Source organism: Sinocyclocheilus grahami, unplaced genomic scaffold (genome assembly GCF_001515645.1).
Source record: "Sinocyclocheilus grahami isolate Dianchi unplaced genomic scaffold, SAMN03320097.WGS_v1.1 scaffold3.1, whole genome shotgun sequence".
In the NCBI taxonomy this organism is placed as follows: Eukaryota; Metazoa; Chordata; class Actinopteri; order Cypriniformes; family Cyprinidae; genus Sinocyclocheilus; species Sinocyclocheilus grahami.
The window spans coordinates 2,177,135-2,201,290 of NW_015505182.1; the positions used below are offsets into that span (position 1 = coordinate 2,177,135).

General features: G+C 37.0%; 2 protein-coding genes across 2 annotated transcripts in view; one reads left to right on the forward strand and one right to left on the reverse strand.

The window, feature by feature from the left end:
* Positions 1-12,200, reverse strand: part of LOC107581369 (EF-hand and coiled-coil domain-containing protein 1-like) — a 17,844-nt gene extending 5,644 nt beyond the window's left edge. The window contains exons 1-4 of the mRNA XM_016266924.1: positions 11,340-12,200; positions 9,861-10,276; positions 276-424; positions 157-176 (exon numbers count right to left, since the gene is read on the reverse strand). Coding sequence (XP_016122410.1) covers positions 157-176; positions 276-424; positions 9,861-10,276; positions 11,340-12,104 — 1,350 coding nt within the window. The 5' untranslated portion in view covers positions 12,105-12,200. The remainder of the gene's footprint in view (positions 1-156; positions 177-275; positions 425-9,860; positions 10,277-11,339) is intronic.
* Positions 12,201-14,399: 2,199 nt separating this feature from the next.
* Positions 14,400-22,140, forward strand: LOC107581376 (uncharacterized protein FLJ43738-like). Its single transcript, XM_016266936.1, has 12 exons — positions 14,400-14,646; positions 14,821-15,023; positions 15,875-16,094; positions 16,539-16,611; positions 17,674-17,801; positions 19,110-19,285; positions 19,379-20,187; positions 20,295-20,489; positions 20,772-21,042; positions 21,118-21,261; positions 21,383-21,487; positions 21,961-22,140. The coding sequence occupies exons 1-12, from the start codon at positions 14,400-14,402 to the stop codon at positions 22,138-22,140; spliced, it is 2,751 nt and encodes a 916-aa protein (XP_016122422.1).
* Positions 22,141-24,156: the final 2,016 nt, after the last annotated feature.

The following is a 24,156-nucleotide window of genomic DNA, read 5'->3' on the forward strand; positions in this document are numbered from 1 at the left end:
TTTTTATCAATTTAATGCATCCTTACTAAATAAAAGCATTCATTTATTTAAAACAAAAAAATCTTGCTGACTTCAAATGTTTAGTAGGTCAGGTTATCTTAACATTTTTTTTTAATATATACATGAATCTGCAATAATGCACTATTGCCCAATTACTGTAATTTCAAGGAAATGGTCTTCAGAAATGATTCAGAAAATGATGCAAGTATCAACTACACAAGTTGCATGCCAACAGAGTCTCAAAAAGGGTTGAGTAATGTCAATATTTGTCTTACTAGTGTCAGGCACAGTCGCTGCACGTCCCGTCGGAGAGCGTCGATCCTGCTCTGTGTCCAGACAACAGCGTAGCGCAGTCTGACTGGCCCCATTATACCGTCTGTCTGGTTTGTTGATGAATGGAACCGATGTTTTAGACACTTCAGATCTGTGAAGAATAAAGTACAGTGAGATAACAGGTCAGTGTAGATCAGATGTAATGGGTAGTTCTGGTTTAGCGCAATATAGTAACATAACACTAGCAATGAACTGCTTAGGGCGTGCTTAAATTGCAACAATTAGCATTTATTAGTTAATTTTAGCATTAAATTAACACCAAGTAATATGATCATTGTAAATCTTATTCTCAACCACTGTAATACTTTCACCAGCTCTTGATCAACAAAGGTAGTTGTGGGTAATTGAAGCCAGGCAAGGTGACATAAGATTCATCAAAGTGAAAAGAAAGTTTAAAGCTCATGAAAACTACTAGACCCTTGAAACACAGTATGCACTATGATGAATGTTTAACATATGGCTGACGTCATTTACACCAACGCATATATGTAGCCAGGTATTAAAAGTACATTATTTTGAACATTTTTACTTTTGTCAGACAGCTATAAGTGAATGTTTCAACGAAACGGTTTCTCTGAGCCTTGTGACAGAAGAAATGCAATAGGGGGCTTTCATGAATCAAAGAATAAATGTTTCCAGATGACAATGTCCTGCCTGCAGAAGAGAAAAAAAGTAAAAGGCTGCAGAAATCCATTTGCTCCAGCATGAATCCCAGAGAGTGAAAAAAGGGAAAAGAATTTGAAGCCGGGTGCACTCATGCATATATCCTGCTGCCATGAGGAACCCTTCAGTGCAGAGCGGCCATAAATATAGGCCGTATGAGCCCACAAAATCATCCCTCGGTACACTACGCTTTCACTTCTGAGTGGTACGCACAGTTTAAGGTCAATATTTGGAATCCACATTGTCAGATGAGGGGGCGCAGTGTGTTTGAAAACGGGGGTGGGTCGGTTAAAGGTGGGTTTGAGGGCTCTCTGATGACCTACAGCTGCCGAAGGAGAGTACCAGGGAGACCCTAAACAGGCCTGTCATGGTTGCTGTAGGAACCCACTGACATAAGTAAGATATATGGTATAGGCACGGTATGCAGTGTAACAAACTAGAGTCTAATTGACAGGGATGTTGAGTTTGTGCTGGAATAATGTGTACTGTACTAAAAGAAAAGGCAGTTTCTAAGAACAGGTTATACATCACATTTTTAAAGAACAAAACAAAACAAATTAAACTGGAACTAAAATGTCAGACAAAATGCAGTTTAAACACATTTACATGACTGCTCAAAACTTAAGATTTTTAAGATATCTTCACTGCACAAGGATGCATTAAATTGATCAAATGTACCATTAAAGATTTTTACATTGCTAGAAAAAAAATCATATAAATGCTTTCTAACTTCTACTCATCAAATAAATGTTTATAACTTTCTAATTATCAAAGAATCCTAAGACTTTCCAATATTAAGAATGTTAGGCTGCACAACTTTTTTCAATATTTATAACAGGAAATGTTTCTTGAGCAGCAAATCAGCATATTAGAATGATTTCTGAAGGATCACTTGACACTGAAGACTAGAGTAATGATGCTGCAAATTTGCCATCACAGAAATAAATTACAATTTAAACTATATTAAAATATAATATTTGTTATTTTAAATTGTTTTAATATATTCTTGATCAAATAAATGCAGTTGAGCATAAGAGACTTTTCAAAAACATTCAAAAAATCCTACCAACCACAAACATTTGAACGGTAGCGTATGAATACGTTATTTTAAAAAAAAACTTAAATAATCTTGTACCATATTCATAATAAATGCCAAAAAGATAACTTTGTGCCTCTGAAAAAGCAGGACAATATACTGTATGCCACATTTGCTTAACGTCAATATCAGTCTTGTAGAAGTGAATAGAATTGTCTATATGACTAATCCTGCTGACAGGGTCTGCTCTGCTTTTTGTCTTCATGACTGAGAATAACAAATGAAGATGTGCTACTGAAAAGACTCTGACTGTAACCCACCGTCTGTAGAAATGGACAGATGAGCACACACTGAGAACAGTTAAAGGAACTCTCTAGACACCTGAATCCACTCCAAACACTTGGAAAGAGTCTCAATATTAGATCCAGCCATCTTACTCTTGGCGTCTTCAAACACTGACTGTGAAACAAGTCTGGCCAAAGAAAGTAGGATGGAATGGTTGCATAAGGGGTTATGAAAAAGTAATCAACATAAAAATACAAGGGTGGAGAAAAGTATTTTCTTCTTAACAGAACCAAGTGAGGTGGGTATCACTTAATAATGGCAGTTTTTTTTGGCGTACATACCATAGTAGCACTAGCCAAATGTCATGATAAATTAATATGCTAACCATTTAGTACCATGGTCCTAAAATGTTATGCTGGGCTATATTATCTCCAAAGTTTTTTGCAATCCAGATTCAAAAACTCACAGCACAGTTCAACATGTCACGAGTATCAAGTACAACATCACTATGTGCGCTAACCTCTAGGCCACAGCTCTAACTAAATGAGAGAAATTGAATACATAGTATGCTACATCTAATGCACACTTTAGATGCTGAAATACTGAAACATATTGGTTTTATTTCATAGCGTTCACAAAGAGAGAGAACAGAGCATATGTCTGGATAAGACAAACACAAAGCCCAAACATGACAGAACCTCCATCTGGCATACGTTAGCTCTCCCAACCATTAATTCCATTCTGTTTGATTCCATCTCCACTGTCTTCCAAACATCCACCTTATATACAAAGCAAACTTCTTATTTAGTGACAACAGAAGATACTGGAATAAAACAGCACTTGTGAGAGGATGAACTAATATTCCATCACATTTCTTTGTGATGCAGGATTACTAGATTTTAAATTCAAAACAGAGGATTTTATGATCAGTATTTCTTGGAAACCCAATGGCCTGAAAGTCTCAGTTTTCTTTTCCTGGAAAAGTGGAGGTGGATTGGACATTTCCTAACCAGTCTGCAATGGCTGTACTAGCGTCTGTCTTTCTGATAAGTGTCTGTAGAAAACGTTACAAGTCACATACTGAACCTCAAACCGTTCTTTTTTTGAGACACATAGGCTAAAAAACTACTATGTGTTTAAAGAGGAAAAAGACAACACTTACTCATCATTGGTTCTACCAAGCTTTCTTACTAAAATTTAGGGCAAGTTACAAAACCAAAACAGATGCAAGACAGAACTGTGGCAAAGTCTGTATCTCATTAGTCTGTGTATCACTTTTGGCTGCACGTCTCATCTCTTGCCTTGAACGAGGACTCTATTTTGGTGGTCAAGCTGCTAACAATAAGTTTCTATCTTGCGACTATATTTACACTGGACCGGAGTGATGTGCTAACGTGGGGCGAGCCCAGCTGTTTGTGGTTTAGACGTGCACTTCCTGTGTTTATTACAGCAGGATCTGAACTTCCAGACCAGAACCCCCTCTTGCACCCAGTTTACTTTCAAAGTATTTCATTGGAATGAAGACTCAGAGTAAAAGATGAGACAATTCTATATGTTAAACAACCACATAAATAACAACATTTCTACCCGTATGTTGCAAGGTTCTTGATAAACGCTTATAAAGCAATCGATTTATCTTGAGACTATGAAACAGATGTCCACAATTAAGACTAGGCACATGGTTGGTAACACGATATCCTGGTTAAGTAAGACTAGAGAGGCTGAGTCAAACTGGCAGACATGGACCATGTGTGGATGCCCAGATGCTGTTATTCTTCCACTATATGGTCTGAGACGCGGGAAATCACCTGATCTTGGTGGGGGATTCTGTCTGGAACCATCTTGAGATTCCAAACAGAACCAGACGGTAATTCATCAGAGTCCGAAATCTTTGTTATTACGAGGGCAGTCCCAGTAAACAGTTTTTGAAGGAGGTTCGTGAAGTGTTTACGCATCTTCACAAGTCATAAACATGAAACGAACACATTGGAGAAGAATCCAAATGGACTTAAACAGATTGAGCCTCGTGCACATTTCTATTTCAGACAAGTCAAAGTGTTCGCAAGGAAGTCGGAGAAGAAAGTTTTCGAGAACGTTTCTCCCACAGCTTGGGCAGTTTATTAGTGCTGAGGTCTGCAGAGAAGGAGTATCAGCTGGTTGAGGCTGGGAGGAGAAAGAGAAATGTTTGTAGCTGTGTTTGAAACTGGAAAAAAGTCAAGGTCTCGGGAGTTTTTCATTCTCAAAGTGCTTCGAAAATACTGGACCAAAAAATCATGCTGTATAAAATCCTTCTAAAGACAACATTTTTATGAGGCCTCATTTTGTTGGCATTTCTTTACCTTATTCAGACATAATAGAGGGGAATTTTCAAAGGGTTGTTCATTCCATCTGTCCAGCCCTGTTATTATGTGTTGAGGTACAACAGGTTACCCAGACACATTGTACGTGAGTCGGCCGCACCGCAGCTGAAATAATAGTTCTCTGAATAATAACTGATTATTTTAGAGCAGTTAGACGGCCTTACATTTAACATGTCAGTCTCTGTGATGTCAGCAGAGCTCAAAAAACTGCACAGACCTGATGATAAATGCAATGCTTTTCACCTGGTATGAATAGAGAGACATAAAGCACGTCTGAAAGCTGAGCGATAAATAGAGTAAGATGGTGGAAATTCATCCCCACTGAACAAACAGCCAAGTGTTTGCCTCTTCCTCCAGATGGCGGCTCTTGTCCCCCCTCCTCTCTTTGTGTTCCTCTCGTACCGTCTGTCTCTTTTGTCCTGAGGTCCGCCTCGCTGCGGTCCTCTTGGGGTCTAGACTGAGGGCTTCGGTCCATCTTGGATTCTGAGGGAGAGAAAAACGCCTCCAGGCAGGACACACACGGATGGTGTGTTTTTCATGGAAATGAACTGAACAGATCAGGTCTGTTCCCACCACCTCCCCCATGAGGCCTGGCCTTCATCTAAACCTCTTCCTCTTTCTTTATTAGGGCCAAGAGGGCTTCAGGAAACCTTACACAATATCTGTGAGATCTACACTTGGACTTTCTCTCATTCTAAATGACTGGAAATGGCTCATTAAAAAAAAGCAAATTTCTCCAGGGGCCGCATATCACAATAATTATTTTCCGTTATACTACCATTCAAAATGTTGGGGTCAGTAAGATTTTTTTTTTAAAGAATCCTGAAAAATAATAAGAAGCATCAAAAGAAGAGCAACTATTATAGAAAGCTTTTAAAACATTTTTACGTTTTTACTGCCACTTTTGATCAATATAATTTCTTTAAAAAGTACTTATCCCAGGGGTTTGAGCAGCACAACTGTTTTCAAAATTGATAATAATAAGACATGTTTCTTGAGCATCAAAGAAACAGCATATTAGAGTGATTTCTGAAGGATCATGTGACACTGAAGACTGGAGTAATGATGCTGAAAATTTAGCTTAGCCATCACAGAAATGAATTACATTTTAAATATTAAAATGCAGAATAATATTTCACAATATTACTGTTTTACTCTATTTTTGATCAAATAAATACAGCTTTGGTGAGCTAATAATGGACTTCGGAAACACTTTAGTATAGGGACAATTCTCACTATTAACTAGTTGCTTGTTAGCATGCCTATTAATATATTTGCTGTTTATTTGTGCTTATAAAGCACAACATATTCATGATCATATTCTACATCTCTAATTCTACCCAATACCGAAACTTAAAAACCACATTACTAACTATAAATAAGCTGCAAATGAGCAATTTATTGAGACAAAAGTCATAGTTAATGCTTTGTTAATACCGAAACTATTAAAAATTGAACTAACCCCAAACTTTTAAATGGTAGTGCATATTAAAAGTAAAAGGACACACATGAAGAATCTGAAAGTATAAAATGACCAAACATTCAGTGACAGGGCAAATTTGTCTAACTTCTCTTCCAGAACATCAATGAAGTCATATAATAACATAATATTGTTGTGCGTGCAGAATCTGGAGGAAATTGTACCTCTGACGCTTTGATCAGGTCCAGGTTTGTGTTATCACACATATTGAAGAAAGAAATTTGACATTGAAACAGTGTCTCTGAAAATGCAACATTTCCAATATATGACTACTCTGAAGAAAGAGATAATTAGTTTAATAGACATCCCTTTTGTGTGGATAAAGAGTCAAATATGGTTGATTAATGTCATGACAGATGGGGAGGTTAAAGCGGCAGGTGGGGGAACTGAAGTAAGCTATTAAACTGTGTGAATATTACAAGAACTGCATTAAGGTCTGAACAAAAAGGATATAAAAATAGCCAGCGGACACACCTCTCTCCAGATAAAAGGCATTACTCTCAGTGTGAATGGGTCAGTCCATGACCCGTGGAGCATGACCGGTATCCTCTTCGCCCACTGGCAGCTGCATCAAAAGCTATCCTCCACCGTTTTTGTTTTCAGAGATCTGTGTGCCCATTGGATGCACTCTAGGGACTTTTCAGCACTTGCCCATGTGGTGTTCGGGCCTCAAAGAAAAACCCTGCTCTGATCTGCCACATACCAGCCAGAGAGCTCTGCACGTGGCTAAAGCACAAAGCACGTTTATATTTCCCTCCCAAAAAAGAGCAGCTGAAACACAAGCCTCCTGACTGCTACAATTACTTTCATTTTCAGCAGACAGGTACTGCAGTTATTGCTAAACTTTGTGAACTTTGTTACTAGGTGAAAACAAATGCACAGTGACATACCCTGAAATGGAGTTTAAAAATCCTGGTAAAACTGGGTAAAAAAAGAATAAATACCAATATTTATAATATAAGTTACTCCTGTGATGGGAAAGCTGAATTTTCAGCACCATTACTGCTATGTTTACATGCAACCAAATAATCCGTTTGTAATCGGATTGACGGCTCAATCGGACTGAAAAGCCTTCATGTAAACACCTTAATAGACCGATTGAGCTCGATCGGAATGAAATTTCGATTGGATTGAAGGGGGTGGTTTATTCCTTTTCTAATACGATTGCGAGTGCATGTAAACACTCGATTGGATTGAAACTCTATATTTGTGCAGTGTGTGCATGTAAAAAAAAATCAATTCGGATTTGAAGCTTGTGACATATAAACGTGCACATCAACCCGATCACTTTATTTAGCGTTCATGTAAACACTACATTCAGATTCATCAATCGCAATGAATTCAGTATTAGTCACATGATCATTCAGAAATGATTCTAATATGCTGATGATTTGATGTTTAAGAAGCATTTCTTATTATTATAAAAGTTGTAAAAGTTATAAAAGTATTACAATAACACTTATGCTGCATATTTTTTGTGGAAACTGTGATCAATTTTTCAAGATTCTTTGATGAATATAAAGTTCACAGCATTGATCTGATTAATTTAAATCAATTTAGTGTAGCCTTGCTAAATAAATAAAAAAGTGTTCTTTTTTAATGACCCCTAACTTTTGTATATATATTTATTAGGGATGTAACGATTAACTGCGAGCCGGTTGAAAATCGATTCAAATATGTGATGATTCAAATCGGTTGAGATGCTAAACAAATCGCGATTCATTTAGGGGTAGGAGTTTATATGAATGCATGTCTGAGGGGAACTTACTGTCTTTAGAAAAGTTTAGATGGTATTTTTTTATACTTTTCATCTTGCCTCTATATACTGTATGTATATTGACTGTTCATCAATAGTTAATATATGTATCAGAAAAATCACCCAAACTAGAGGGGGAAACAATCTTATTACCCTTGATTTGGCTTTAGAATGTCATCTAGACACATTGCAGTCCAACAAAAGATACTGTATCTGGCAAAAATAGTTCAATAACTGCATGCAATGTTCTACTATATTCTTTTCAAGTGTGAAGACAGAGTAAATATGGCATAGAGATGAGAAGTCTGTTACTGTTTATGGCTGAAAATTAAAACAGCGGCATAGCCCAAGGAATTATTTACACCCACACTAATAAAGTTTACAAAGGACGCTGTGCTTCTGAATAACATACTCATCGTCAGCATCAAAAATATTTGGTATGGCAGTTTAATGTAAATACAAACAGGAACTTGCTTTTAGACATTCCTAAGCAGCATGCCGAGATCTCTAAACTTGTTGAGGGTGGTAGGAGTTGTTGCTAGGCTATAGACAGGGAGTGTTCATCCATTATTCTCTAGAGCGGGGAAACTGTTTGAAGATAGATGGGAACTTCCAATCTGTTTAGGTCAGGCCTTGCTGGGCTGAATGGAACTCTCCCCAAATGTGTCAGCTCCATTGTGATCTGGACTGAATTATTTGGCTTAAGAGCATCAATGGAGGGGCCATAGAAAGGCTTTTTGGTAAAGTTCACCACAGATTTTACATAGATTAGTGCAGCTTGGAGGTATAAAAGTGAATGTTTATTAAAAAAATGTCAACATGTCTCTGTCAGTAAGACCTGCATCTTACTACTGAAGAGATGGGATGACCACCTCAACATTCATTAATATATGTCTTTCCAAATCCAGACTTTTTATTTAAACTATCTGAAAAAGAAGGACACTATAGTCTTGAAATGACTGAAATAATGTCTCTCAATAATAAACTAAATATATCTCTGTAAATGAGAAAACACTTTTAACTCCAGACTTGCAATAAATCCACTGTTATCAGGATTGCTGTCCCAAAATTAGCACGCAAGAAATATGTAAACATTGATGACGTTAGGCCTAACTCCTTCTAAACGTAAATTAAATGGTTGCGCACTAGGAAAGTTCAATGACAGCCCAAGTATAAAACCCAAACTACGAAATGAGTGGCTTCCAGCAGTAGCTGTGCATAATTTCAGCTAACCAAAATGGGAGCCCATTTGCCACACACGTTGACAACTACACAAACCCAAACAAAACAAAGTCTGCGCTCGAGAAGCATAGAAACCACATCAAGCCAACCTAAATAGTATGTATGTTGGCACACTTTTGCACAATCAGAGCCAGAAAGTTCTGGCGGGAGCCATTTTAACTGAGACTAAACTCTGTTCACTGTGAGTCCGATCATTTGAAGATACAGTACACTATGTAATGAAACTGTTTACTGCGTTCAGTCTGGGTTAGATAATGCAGTAGCCTCTCTCAGAGATGTGCTGAAATCTCTTTGTGTAAATCCTTTTTTACACTCAGCATCATAAAACGGAGAGTACTATTTAATGAATCTAAGATGAGCTCTGCAATTTCCATAATACCTTTCAAACTGTTGTAAACATCCTCACTTGTTAGGACAGTTGCCAAATTGTCATGTTTTGACAGCATCTTTTACATTTACATCAGTGAAAACCCCAGAAACAGATGTCACAACAAATTTCTTCTTTATGTTTCCTGATTGCTGAAGTAAGCTATCCCAATGTAAAAACAGCCTCACCTCACCATTACAAATGTCTGTTGGAATACATGATCCCTAGTTAGGCCTACTGAATGAACGCTGTCAAAACTGCATTAACCAGCAGTTCAGTAAATAAAGTGTTATACGTTGTTTGTTGCTTCTGGAACTTTATGTAAGTGTTATACTAACCTGTAGAACAGAAGCTCCATCTCTAGCTGCTCAATGTGCCTCTGCAGAACAGACACATGACTGGCTTTGGTTTCCAGCTCCTTCACTTTCTTGAGGCCACTGAGCACAGCTTGTCTGGCTTCCTCCACTCTCTTTCTCATCTCAACCTGCTCCTTTTTTAGAGTCCTGTTACATTCCTCCAGCAACAGCATGGTCTCACGTGATACTCGCAGCTCCTGCTCCAGTTTCTGGTTGAAGAGCATGGCCTCCTCGATCTGCCCATCCCGGGAACTCCGGATGTACTCCACTTCTCTCAGGAAACTCTGGATGTCCTTCAGGTTTCCAGAAATGTTGGGTTTCTGAGCTGCTCGCCTTTGGTGGGCGATGAAACAGCCACCCTCTGGTTTATGTTTCGAGTGGCTTTTCCACAGGCCCACCTATGATACACAGAAACATGTCAGTAGAATGTTACAGCCCTTATGAAAATGAACCATGGTTTTATTATGGTAAAAGTGTAGTCTTTAAGATGTGGGTGACAAAAGACTGGGTTCAGATGTTCAGAGCTGAGTGGATTACTTACAAATTGCAATCCGTTACTGAATCCAAATTACATGACACAAATTGTAGTTAGTAATGTAATCCATTGCATTACACATTTTAGGTAATATAATCAGACTACTTTTAGATTACTTTTGACCTAACTCATTTATCACATTGATTTAAATAGGATAATCTTGTACTGTATTGGCATAAAAATACAAAGAGTAAGAAAATACATTCCATTTGTTGTTATTAACAACATGAAGTGCAATAAACATAAAATTACGTCAAGGTTTCCCAAACTGGGGTTTGTGAAGGAACTGCAAGGGGTTTATGAGTTCAATAAAAAGCTAATAATTAATTAAATCCTAAAAATGTTAAAATAAAATAAATCCTTTTAAAATGAATCAAAATTTTGAAGAAAAAATAAAAAAACTTACTAAGAGAATGAAATATTGTTATATTTGTTTACCTGCATGTCATGTGACTATCACTGTTGATGTGTTGCCACCTAACTAATGCTTGATCTCTATGTGAATGTCTACAAAACTGGAAGACTTTCTGAGTGTATGTAAGCAGTAGGCTATTTTAGAAAGGAAAAATTAAAAGACGGAAAAAGAAGAATTAGGGAGAATCAATTATGTAAAATTATTAATAATTTATTTATATTGTGTAAATAATATGTAATCATGAAATCCATAAAAAGTAGCCTAAATGTAGTCTAATTACGAGTATTTTAAAATGCAATTTAATCCAAATTATTTACATAATTTTTGGAATCTGATTTCGTAATCCAGATGACATGTAATGAGTTACCCAGCTCTGCAGATTCTGACCTACAACTACCTATAATTCGATCTAATAATCAAGTACACTTAATTTAGAGAATATTGTTGCTCGATTTCTGTAAGTTATTATTAGAATAAATCTATTGTATAAAGTTGATCACAATGACTGTACCTGTAAGGCCAGCGAGCGAGCGTCACTGCTTTGAAGAGCCGCACGCATGTCCTCCACCAACTCCCTGAGACTCGCATTTTCCTCCTCAAGTTTGGCTATCCTGTCCTCAGCCTCCTCGAGGGCCACAATTTCCTCGTAGCACTCCCTGGTGCAGGAGCCCAGCTGCCTACAACCTGACGCGTGTCTGTCCACAGTGGGAGAGGAAGGCTCTCCGCTTTCTCGCTTAGCGCTGGTACCCAAAGACAGCAGCTTCTTGCGGCGCCTCAAGGGGCTCCTGAGTCTGATCTGCGTCTCTATATGCTCGCTCTCCTTGCCAACCAACAACCTCCCATTCTCATACTGGCATCCAGCTTTGGTACTGAAATAACAGCAGAGTTTTGAGTGAAACTGCCTGAAGCTGAACTCTTTGGGTAGATTATCCAATATCCCCGCACACTCCTCCAGATCACTCTCTTTACTGAGTCCTAAAATCTCGCAAAGAATGTTAAAATCCTCGGCTGGGATTTTTCCATCTCCCTGACAGTCTAGGTGATGAAATATCTCTTGGAGGTATTGATCCAGCCCGGTTGCGAGGACTATAATTTCGTTTTCCACTCCACGGTCGAGTCCGTAATGATACGCCAGAGTGCTCACTATCCATTGTGTCCTGCGCGCGGGTCGGCTGTATGGATCGCATGCGTCCGACTTTTCCATACTTTTTCCCTCACAAGAATTCCATTTATAGCGCCTAAATGGATTAATGGATTCAACAGATCCTCTAAGCATACAAACAGCATACCAAGTTCAAGTTATCTGAACACCAGACCGCCCCACTCTTGTAGTAGAAACTCTCGCGCTGTGCGCATGAGGGCGTTGCTGTGAAGGGAGCACTGCCCACAAAATCTTAACTGCAGAGGGGGAAAAAAACTTTTGAAAAGAAGCTAACAATTCGATAGTCATTGTGGCGGTACACAGGATATTTCATACATATACAGATCATTAACTGATATCATGTATAACATATTAAAAAAACAGACTAAAATCTACTTTGCAACTTAAAACATAGGCTACTTCCCCGGTTTCACAGACAAGGTTTAGACCTAGTCCCTGACTAAAGCTGTTTCAACTGAAAGAAACTTGCACTGACTGGTCTTAAAATATATCAGTGCCTTTTTTTAATATAACATTTCTGTAATCTATATAACCTACCAATCAACAGTTTTTGAACAGAAAGATTTTTTATGTTTTATAAAGAAGTCTCTTCTGCTCACCAAGCCTGCATTTATTTGATCCAAAGTACAGCAAAAGCAGTAATGTTGTGAAATATTTTTACTATTTAAAATGACTGCTTTCTATCTGAATGTATTTTAAAATGATTTCTGTGATCAAAGCTGAATTTTCAGCATCATTCCTCCAGTCTTCAGTGTCACATACTTCAGAAATCATTCTAATATGCCGATTTGCTGCTCATGAAACCTTTTTTAATTATTATTATTATTATGAATGTTTTTTTGAGCAGCAAATCAGAATACCAGAATGATTTCTGAAGGATAGTGTGACTGGAGTAATGATGCAAAAAATGTAGCTTTGAAATCACTATAAATTACATTTTTAATTATTTGAAATAGCCTAGTAAAAATATTTCAAAATGTCACTGTTTTGCTGTACTTTGGATCAAATAAATGCAGGCTTGTTGAACAGAAGAGACTTCTCTAAAAAACATAAAAAATCTTACTGTTCAAAAACGTTTGACTGGTAGTGTATAGTCAACTTTAATTTTTCTCTTATTTTTAGCTTTTAATTGGCTTAGAAATCAGATAACTGCTGGACAATAACCAATAATAATGATTTGTTTATATACTACAAACACTTTTTTTTATCACATAATAAGGCAGAATAGTTTCAATAAATGCTATGTCAGCTAGCACTGCGTTGTTCATACACTTTATATATTACCTGGAGATGACTTGACAAACACAAATAAACCATATTGTCGCAATCGTATGTCTAATGTCTTCATGTTTCCAAACGTTTCTGTTTTTCTGAAAACAACTGTTTTCATACAGCGTTAGCTGGACGCTTTTGTCCATATTAGTGATTTCCTCATACGACTTTCTGCGTGAGAGGCCCTCAGGCTTCGAGTATGAGTGAAACACACACTGCACGAGTGTTTAGCGCTCCGTGATGTTCATCTCGCCTTATTCTGGGTCCGAATAAAACATCAGATCATGCACAGACTATCCTGTCTCTTTGAATTTAAATCTATATTTATAGATCCCCTGCGTAATCTACGCCCCTGTACTAAGTTTTTTTTTTTTACTGTAGAATGCTGTAGGCTACATATGAGTTATGTGGTTCATTGATTAAGCCATTATATTTATTTCCAAAAAAATCACAGTAGGCTATTTTGAAAATTACTGTTAAATCAAATGTTAATACATCTCATTATTGTTTTTATCCGTATATTCCAAGGTAACATATGATGTAATTAACCAGAATATTTGCATTTTTTTTGACTATATTATGTTTGTTTGTTTTAACCTTCGAAGATGCCTTTTTAGTACAAAGTTTTACTTTCCCTAAAGTTTTTTTGGCAGCATGGGAATAGTTTAATACGTTGCAGAAATCATATTTTCCTTTCAACCGTGTAGTAAGTAAAAAGCTTTGAAATGTCGATCGTTCACTGTGTAACGACTGTTGACTGTAGTTACAGTTCCATGTGCCGCTTGTCATTTCCTATTTACCAGCGCGACTCTGGTTGTCAAGGCGACGCAAAGCATTCCATTTAACAAAAGCCAACGTCACAAAGTTCTCCAATGCTCATGCGATCAATTAAAACATAAAAGTAGCGCCGAGGAGAAATGCTGGAAAACTGCTTTCAGTTATGGTAAGTTTTCTGATGAACTTTATAAAATAATAATGCTTATTCAACATGTTTAAATAAATAAATGTAAAAAAATCATTGTTTTTGGATGTTGTTCTTTTTGTATTGTGCTATCTGAAACTATCACATATGCAGTATCCTCATAGTACTTTTTTGTGATAGTCCTATATCTCCTTATCCAGCATTTCTAGTTGACAATGGAATGCGCTGACTTAGCATCACCTGACAAAGAGAGAATTGATGAAGACGAGAAGATTCTCAAAGAATTGTCTTCAAACTCCACACAACTCACAGACCGTGAATCTGATGCTGACAAAAGTAAAGATCCATATATGGAGATGCCGGAATCCAGTCCTGAGGATGAACAAACCATAACAACATTTACAACAGACTCCAGCTACATTGTCACCTGTAGAGTCAGCATTGCATTAGCTATCTTGAAAGGTATGGCGGTGGTATTGTTTCAATGCACAGCGTTTCAGATCTATATATGCAATCTGATGTTGCATTTGAAATATTTTTTCTTTACACCAGCAAAAGAAATAAACTCGCATTGTTTTGCCAAAACTGTCTTATACACATTTTTAGCATTATTCTTTATTTTCTTAAATCAAGCAGAGCATGAGGAGCATCTCACCAATTCTGAGAAAAGAAAAAGAGAGACAAAGAAAGACACATCCAGTGAGGTAGTGGAGGCCCCCAGAGCCAAGGGCTATTATTGCATTGAGTACAACATGCTGCCTGATGACCCTGAACCAACCAGAGTGGATCTAGTGATGTTCGGCTTGGCTGCTAAACTCTACATGGCGAATGAGACTAAGGTAAACTATTGGAATTAATTAGGGCTTAATTCTAAGCAAGAGCTTGTAAATGATCAATAATTTATATGTAGAATAATACTACTACTTTGACCTGATAAACAAACAGTTCTTGGTGTTGTTAGTATATGTTAATAAATTATGCACAAGGATTTGCTCCACTGACCCAAAGAAAGCTGGTTTAGAGTTTCAGTTAATGGCTTCTTTGGACTTCTATTGTGCACCTTGCTGTTTAGGGGCGAACACCTTTTGTCTACCACTTGCATGTGTATTTTTTTTTTCTCAGTGACAGTAAATGAATTGTATATACACTAGGCTCACCAAGGCTGCATTTTTAAAATCAAAATATTTGATCAAAATACAGTACAATTAGTAATATTATATTAAATATTATTACTGTTTAAACTACATGCTTTAAATTTGAATTTATTTAAAAAATTTAATTTATTCCTGTGATGGCAAAGCAGAATTTTCAGCATTATTACTCGGAATCACATGATCCTTCAGAAATTATTCTAATATCCTGATCTGCTGCTCAAGAAACATTTCTTATTATATCAATGTTGAAAATAGTTGTGCTGCTTAATATTTTTGTGGAAACTGATTTTTTCCCCAGGATTCTTTGATGAATAGAAAGTTCAAAAGAACAACATTTATTTGAATACAAATTGCTTGCAACAATACAAATGTCTTTACTGTCACTTTATGGGTTACTGTCAATTGAATGTGTTCTTGTTGAATAAAAACATACCTTACCCCAAACTTTTAACAATAGTGTAATTCTATTGTTGTCTTTGTGAAACAAAATAAATCTCCATATAATAATGAAATCATGTGCTATGTGTTCTGACAAGGTGCTGAAGCCTTGGCGAGAGGGAAACAAGGTGTGGGTGAGTTGGTCTCAGACTTTAAAACTCAATGTCACCAAAGAGCTCCTGATTAAATTGGCCTCCCATAAGATCATTGTGAGAGTATGGGACAGCAAAGACAAGGTGTCTTTCAAAGCCAGGAATGACAGACCCAAAGCCTTCAGACTGCCACAGGAGAGGACTGGAGAGGATCCAGAGCAAATGGGTATGATCTACCCATTTTATTTATTGCGCTTCCTATTAGGATTTCCTTCATTGTAACGTTGGTATCTTACAGCAAGATCAAGATTTTAGACACCACAGAGTTTAATGTCTAAAGTGAAATGTGTCTAGGATAGATGAAAAACAAAATCATTTTTAACTTACCCAATTACTTAAGGAGAGGACTACTGATTTAAAGACAGTAATTTATATCACAGTAGGCAGGAAAATGAGTGTAAATCTCAGTTCAGTACGACAGGTAATTGTGAGATGGTGAGATCTGGCACTTACATCCTCACTTTTTTTACAGTGCTGTGAGAATGGAGAATATTATACGGAAGTAGCACAAAGTACAATGCAAACATGCAGCATTTAGTCATCATTTATTTGAATAAAAAATTCCTCAGTGATTTAAAATCACCAAAATTCTCACTAAATGTCTTCAAAGGTGGCATCAGGAAGATGATTTGTGAGATGAGAGCTGTCTATGAGAAGGAGAACATAAAAATAAGAACATCTATGAAAAACCACAAAGATCTAATATCATCAGACTATAGGAAGCATTTGGAGCTTCGCTGTGCCACAGGTACAACATGATGCTGATGTTTATACTGTATGCTAATAAAAGATTTATGATGGTGATTATTATGTTTTACAACAACATGAATAGGTTTGATTGTGTATGTGGTCATACTAATAATGAAGAACATCTATGAAAAACCACAAAGATCTAATATCATCAGACTATAGGAAGCATTTGGAGCTTCGCTGTGCCACAGGTACAACATGATGCTGATGTTTATACTGTATGCTAATAAAAGATTTATGATGGTGATTATTATGTTTTACAACAACATGAATAGGTTTGATTGTGTATGTGGTCATACTAATAATGCCAAAGTATCCTTAAAATGAAAAAAAAACCACAACATAATGTTTAAAAACCAACAGCTGAATCCAAGTCCTCTACAGCTGAAACACTTTAACTATTTGATAGTACAGTTCAATTAAAATTTTTTGGTTTTGATAAATTTTTGAAATAAGTCTTTTATGCTCACCAAGGCTGCATTTATTTGATCAAAAACAGTTAAACAGTAATAGTCTGAAATATAATTACAATGTAAATGAACTTTTATATTTTAATTTAATTAAAATTTATTAATGTGATGGAAAATCTGAATTTTCAGCCACCATTTGTCATTTTTTATTATCAATATTGAAAACAGTTCTGCTGCTTTCAGGATTCTTTGATAAATCAAAGAACAGAATTTATTTGAAATATTAATATTTTGTAACTTTTCAAATGCCTTTAATGTCTCTTTAGATACATTTTATGCATCCTTGCTGAAAAAAGCATTAATTTCTTAAAAAAAAAATCTTACTGACCCTAAACTTTTCAATGGTAGTGTAAATCTGCTATTTAAGGGTTGATGAATTAATACTGACTTGATACATCTATATACATGTGATGAAATAGTCTCATCCCAATTTTATCATTACGACTCTTGAAGTAGCAAGTCAGTGGGCACCTTATTTGTTTTTTTCAATTAAGCTCCTAGTAAGAGTGGTTTAACAATAGAAAAGAGCCAAACATCACCCACTAAGAAGACACTGTTCCAGAAACCCACCCAGGATACTGCAGAACTCACAGAGCTCAAACAGGAAGAGGAGGCCGCCTCACTGGAACTCAGTTTCGCTCCTCTCCTTGCAGGTAATTTCTTCCTAGCAATCTTATGGTAGCTTTTGGAGCTTAAAAAGTATTTTCTGAAATTTTATGCTCCTAAAACACGTATTAGCAGCCGACAGCTGTTGTTTTTACTCACTCTTATGGCTCTTATACATAGGCTTCCTGTAAGTGAATGTTGTGTTTATATAATACATCATGAACATGACTTTGTCGAGGCAGCTTGCCATTTAGGGGCTGTTTCCCTTATTCCTGAGTGCTGTGGGGTGGATTTGAGTAAGGGGCTTCCCTGCAGGGTCCCTGCTACTTAGCTTCTAATTGGCTGTGGAATGGCACCAACCAAAGCCAACCGACTGCTTCTTTAGCTTTTGATGTTTCTCATCGAGACCCCCAGCGGGAGCTCCCGATGAAAGCCTTTGCTTGGGAAATATTTTAGCCTCGTTCCCATAAAGCCGAGCCAGACAAATCACATGTTGCTTCTTTCATTGCAGGGTTGGATGGAGGATGGAGGCTATTACCCAATCTTGTTATTATTTTGGCAAATTATGATCCATTAAGGACAGAAATCTCATATGCTCTTTATTATTATGATGGCGATGTGGAATGATATGGGAGTGATGGACACTCCCATAGTTAGATTATGACATATATACTACCGTTCGAAGGGTTTTGCTTACTTTCATTCAGATGAGATGCATTAAATTGATCAAAATACAGTAAATACATTTATAATCGTACAAAAGGTTTCTATTTCAAATAAATATTGCTCTTTTTCTTATAATGTGACACTGAAGACTGGTGGAAAATTCAGCTTTGCCATCACAGGAATAAATTACATATGAAAATACATGGAAATAAAAAAAGAAATCTTTTAAATTGCAATGAATGAATGAATACATTTATTATCATTGTCCAACTGTACAGCGAAATTCTAGTCTTATTCTGATAAGTGCATGCACACACAAAACATAAAAAAATAGATTATAAAAATTTAAAACCAATTGTACAGATTACAAATGTAAGTGTGAAATATTACATATGTGCAGAGAAGGGCAAGTGCAAATATAAACGAGTGTGTACCATTTATGACAGAAATATATTAAAAATAAGATAAAGAGAAATAATTAAAAGGATATATCTATCATATACATATTGATAAAAAAGTTCCCAATATTACGGTTTTGCTGTATCTTTGATCAAATAAATGCAGCCTTGGTGAGCATATGAGACTACGGTAAGAAACATCTTACCAGTCCCAAACTTTTGAAAGGTAGTGTATGATATATATTTTTCAAACATCAGTTACGTGGCTGGCATGTTCTGTCTTTATGTTAGGGAGTATGATGCTCTCTGACTGCCTGGGATTCTGTTCCGGAGGAGTACAAGAGGGATTCTGGAACATCACTCTTGATCAGCCACTTCTATCAGAGCAGCTAAAAGCTGAACTCAATCCACTAGTCATCACAGTTTTATCAGCTTCTTCTCTGCCATCATCTCCCGTTCCTTTCCATGTACTTGAGGTATGCTATTTCAGATTTCAAATTATTAATTTGATTATTCAACAAGAACATAATAAACACATTATCACATTCATCTTTCAATAGGCAAAATGTCATTCTGTCTACTGTCAGTACAAGTTCCGCAACATGCCTGTTTACAGAACCAAAGGCCATGATCACAACGCTAATATCTACTTCAAGGATGTGAATGTGATTTTTACTGGTCTGCTGAGCCCTGGAAAGCTGTGTGAGTTTCTTAATGGTCCACCCATGAAGATCGAAGTCCATGATCGGGATAGAAAAAAGGAAAAACCCTCCAGTACACCAGCGATATTTGGGACTGACCCCAAAGATGCCAAAGATGATTTATGGGTCACGCGTAATGCATTAAAAGCAGATACTGAACTTCATGATCCATATGGCATAGCAAAACTAGATCTCTCAGCTCTTCTTCGAGGATGCAGATATTTAAAGCTTAAATTGCCCATAAGGAGTTCTTCTGAGGTTCCCTCAGATATTGCAATGCCAGTGGGTCATTATCTTGAAGCTGACGCCCAACTGAAAGTCCAGGTGGAGATAGCACATACCCTTCACCATGAAGACGGCAACAGTGATAGATATTGCCCTTTTGGTCGCGTCATTTATGTCTTCAAGTATAACAATACACCTGTCTTAGCCAAACTGACATCAGAAATTCTGCAGATCAATGCAGATGCCTTCCAATTAAAGCATTATCCAGAGGAAACAATTCAAAGGCTCCTGTCTGGTCATAACATAAGAACCAAAGACAGAGAGAACAAAAGGCTGAATGTTCTCACTGGATTTCATATGATGGATAAGGCTCTACACATTTTTGTTCTGGAAGGATTCAAGGATCAAGCAGTCAAAAGACTGTGGACTGCAGTGCCTATAAAGTAAGAAAGCCATCATTTAAAACGCTCCCACATGTGCACAACATTTACCAATATGCAGCAAAGCAAAAATTCCTGAAGATCATACAGACTGATCTGATCCTTTCCAGGTTGGATGGTGATGAGGAGGAACAGGTGACTGCGCTGTATAACTCAGACTTGAGTTTCTCAGAGCGACTGTATGACATGCTTGACGTGGGTCTGAGTCCCGTTTGCCTTGTAAAGCCACTTGAGACCATTTTGATGGAGCCTCTGGTGTTTATCAGAAATACAGTTCCTCATGCCTGTCTTGAAGCCTTGAAACGGTAAAATTGCAATTACACTCAAAGAGCAGCTTCTTTTTGCCTTATAATTTCTAGCATGGTCCTTTTTTCTTGGTTTTCTCAAGACAGTACATTGATTGGATTAGAATAGTATTAATGTTTGACTACAATTTCAAAGTGTTAACAAGTACCAGGTGTAATTGGATGGATTATACTTCACAAAAAACTATTCTGCGTGGTATTTGCTAAACCTAGAGGAACTAACGTTGTGAAACACTGAGATATTGTTCAAGAAATTTTAAATGTTTCCTATTAACCTTTTAGTATAAGCCACATCTGCAAAGCCAAGAAGCTTCAAGAAGTAGTGCACCATGACCTGTTCCCATCAGCCGACATGATTCTAAGCTTAAGCAAGGAGTTTGGATCAGATCTCGGGAGAGGAGAGCTATGGTTGGCAACAGAGACCCAGCAATCTCAAGATATACCTGATCGTCATAACATCAGAAAGAGAACTCACACACCTCTAGACAACTTCAACAGAGAATACCTCCAATGGAAATGGAATGAGGGTAATAATGTGAAGGACTTTATCCAGGTAATGAATGACTCATATGTTTAACAAAGTGGGGAAATGGAGTTAATTAAATGAATGCATTTTTAAAAATTTTAGGCAAATATTGAAGACATCTACAGGGCGAGTAGCGATTTACAAAAGTCAAAGCCTAATGTGTTTATTATTGATGGTCAGACCATCAATTACCACAATGTTCAAACAACTAATTCCCCTACTCTACTCGACAGAGAATTTCCGAAGGTTGGCATAATTTTATTTAATTTCTAAGCTTGAAAACTATGAAAAAAGATGACTGTGATGTGCTTAGGCAGGCTCCTGGGTCAAACTTAAAGTAAAATGTGACTATTTATTGTCTTTGTAGGACCCCACTTCCATTCGCTTCTCTTACCCAGGTTTTAAGAGCAGTGTTGAATCTAACCAGCACCCGAAGCGGCCAGACGTTGCTCGGATTGAGGAGCTGAGAAAGGTGCTGTTGAGGTCATGCTATACCGCCGTTACCCCCATCTGTGTCATGTTTCTCTCTCAGTGCAATGTCAACTTTATGGACATTCCTAAGAGCTTAAGCAAGAAGATAGAGTTTTACCGATGTTTACCTACCTTGCCCACTTCTTTACAGATCCCCAGAGCTTAAGACAGTATTTAGTTGCAGGTACGGTGACAGGGCTAATGCTGATTGACTGATGGGACACAACGTTATCTAGAAGCATGTGCTTGCCTGAAATTGATTTATCAGCCTTTCAGACTCTGTAACTTACCGTTCCCTGCTGAACATGAGCATAGCACCCAAAAATGTGAACCTTACAGATGACAGATTGATGTTATCAGTAGCAGTTTGTCCTATTTGAGCAACTGAACATGTATATTTATGTTTTTCCAAAAGCATTAATTTATTGGAACCAGCTCTTTTAAACATGGGTTTAATGATTTTTTTTTTCACAGCCTTGGAGAGAAAACATTCTACATGGGAACAAATTGAAGCCAACACTCTCTAGCTTCAGGCTGCCATGGATCCACAGACATCAGGATTTTGAACTTTACTCCAAGCCCCCATTAGAGTTTGGACCAGAACTCCCCCTAAGCATCCATTTGGCTGGTAACATTTTCTTAAAGGGGTCATGAACTGCCTTTGTTTTTTTTATTTTTACTGTTCTCTGAGATCCACTTATAATGTTATCAAGATTTTTACATCAAACAACATCATAATTTAGAAAAAATAGGCCATTTTCTGCCCTGTTTTGATCCCCTCTTCTAAACACTCTGTTTGAATAGGCGTGGCAGATTGTAGACTCAGAAGTAAATGCACACTGCTATGATTAGCTAACAGTTGTGTATGTTTGACACCCTACATCCTTCACAGATGAACAATGCGGTGACTTAGGTTAAATATGCATAAATACTCAGTACAGATCAAACAATCTGTAATAACAGGTAAAGCTATAGTGATCACGTAATGGAAACAGTTACTCACACTTGTGTAGTGTGATATTACATCCAATACAGTCGGCACAGCATCGTCTTGTAGTTTCAATCTTTCTGAAAATCCTGCATTGAATTGTGCCTTGTTTGTAAATGAATCTGCGATAAAATGAAGTGAACAAAGGACCAAGTTCTTAAAAATAACACTTCATTAAAAATAAACTTTATCGTTTGAACAACTTGTTTTATTACTACAACCTGATTTTCTGATGCACTCATATCACTATCATCAATACTTTCTGAAATAAGTACAGATTCGTCTCTCCATCTTCCAAAAATGAACCTAAAACACATGCATAAAGGCTATTATACTGCCCGCCAATGCTGGTCAATAGTGCCAGCTACACAAAATATGCATCACATAATAGGACTTTGTCAGTTATGCATGACGCTCAGATTTGTTGGTCTCCGAGTTGTTGTTTTTATAAAAACTTTAGAAAACACATTTGGATGTACATGTGTAGCCTTGATAGCATGTGACCTAACATGTGCTAATGTCTCCTTTACTACTTAGTTACCAAAAATGTGAAGCACATGGCTAATAAATTTTAACTTTACTGGTTGAAGGGGATGTCATTTGACATCACTAAAATAAAATGTTGTTGGTTGAACATTAATATTGTATTTTAAATGCAATTTTCTTAGCGTCATTTATAAATGACGATATCCCATAGAAGGGTGTTTTTGCATTTCACTCTGCTGCTTTTCTATTGCTTTTCTGCGTAACCAAACGGTAGGCGGATATTTTGTACTTGCACATGAGAACACATTCAAATAAAAAACAATCAATCTAGCAACAAAGAACACTGCAACGGTAATACAGTCTATTATAATATCAATTATGAAGTACTCTAATGTAATTTTAGGTACAGTTGATTACCAAGAAAGAAAGTGCCAGATTTGTTTGTATGACGCAAGACTCAACTGGACTCATTTGACCTTGTATTTTGTTTAGGAGAGGCTCTACATGAGGAGCAGCTTCAGGCTGCACATGCTCAGTACAACAGGTGGCAGAGGAAGATGTTGCTCGATGAGACCTCTACAGGAAGTGGAAGAGTTCCTGAGTTCAAATGTCACATGAGAGCTGGTCTGGATAAACTACAAGACATACTGAAGGACAAGCCCATGAAATATTCTCTGAAGAGGCCAGGAATGGCTTTAAAAGTAATACAAAGCTAAATGATTTCCTAAAACGATATTACTGCAGAACATAAAAATATGCATGGTAGTTAAATATAATTTTGAAAATGATATCAGATATATTGTTAGATTAACATTTTTAGAAATCACATGGACAGACCATTATGTCTCCTATCAGACAGATTTCCAACAAACATACTTTTCTTTAAAACGTTTAGGCTTGCTATTCTAGATCTAATCCCTGTTTTTTCCCCCTCAGCCTATTCCCGTTATTTTTGTGGTCCAGCCTTCTGAAAAGACTGGCTCAGCAAAGAGGGAGGCCAATATTCCATTTGCTCCTGGACCCTTTCAGAACCACAGCCTGAGCTGGGACAAAAACATAATTCCAAGATACTCGTCCCAGTACAGCAAATTCCACTTCAGGTTAGACATAATCCTTGTTCTTCACAAGTTGTGGTGCAGTAATTTAGCCTGTTATTAATTATTAAAAACAGGCTAAATTACTGCACCACAACTTGT

Coding starts and splice junctions, on each gene's coding strand:
- LOC107581376 (XM_016266936.1), top strand. CDS start 14,400: ATGGAATGCGCTGACTTAGCATCACCTGACAAAGAGAGAATTGATGAA. Junction 20,490..20,771: donor TGTCTTGAAGCCTTGAAACG/GTAAAATTGCAA, acceptor TTAACCTTTTAG/TATAAGCCACATCTGCAAAG. Junction 21,043..21,117: donor ATGTGAAGGACTTTATCCAG/GTAATGAATGAC, acceptor TAAAAATTTTAG/GCAAATATTGAAGACATCTA.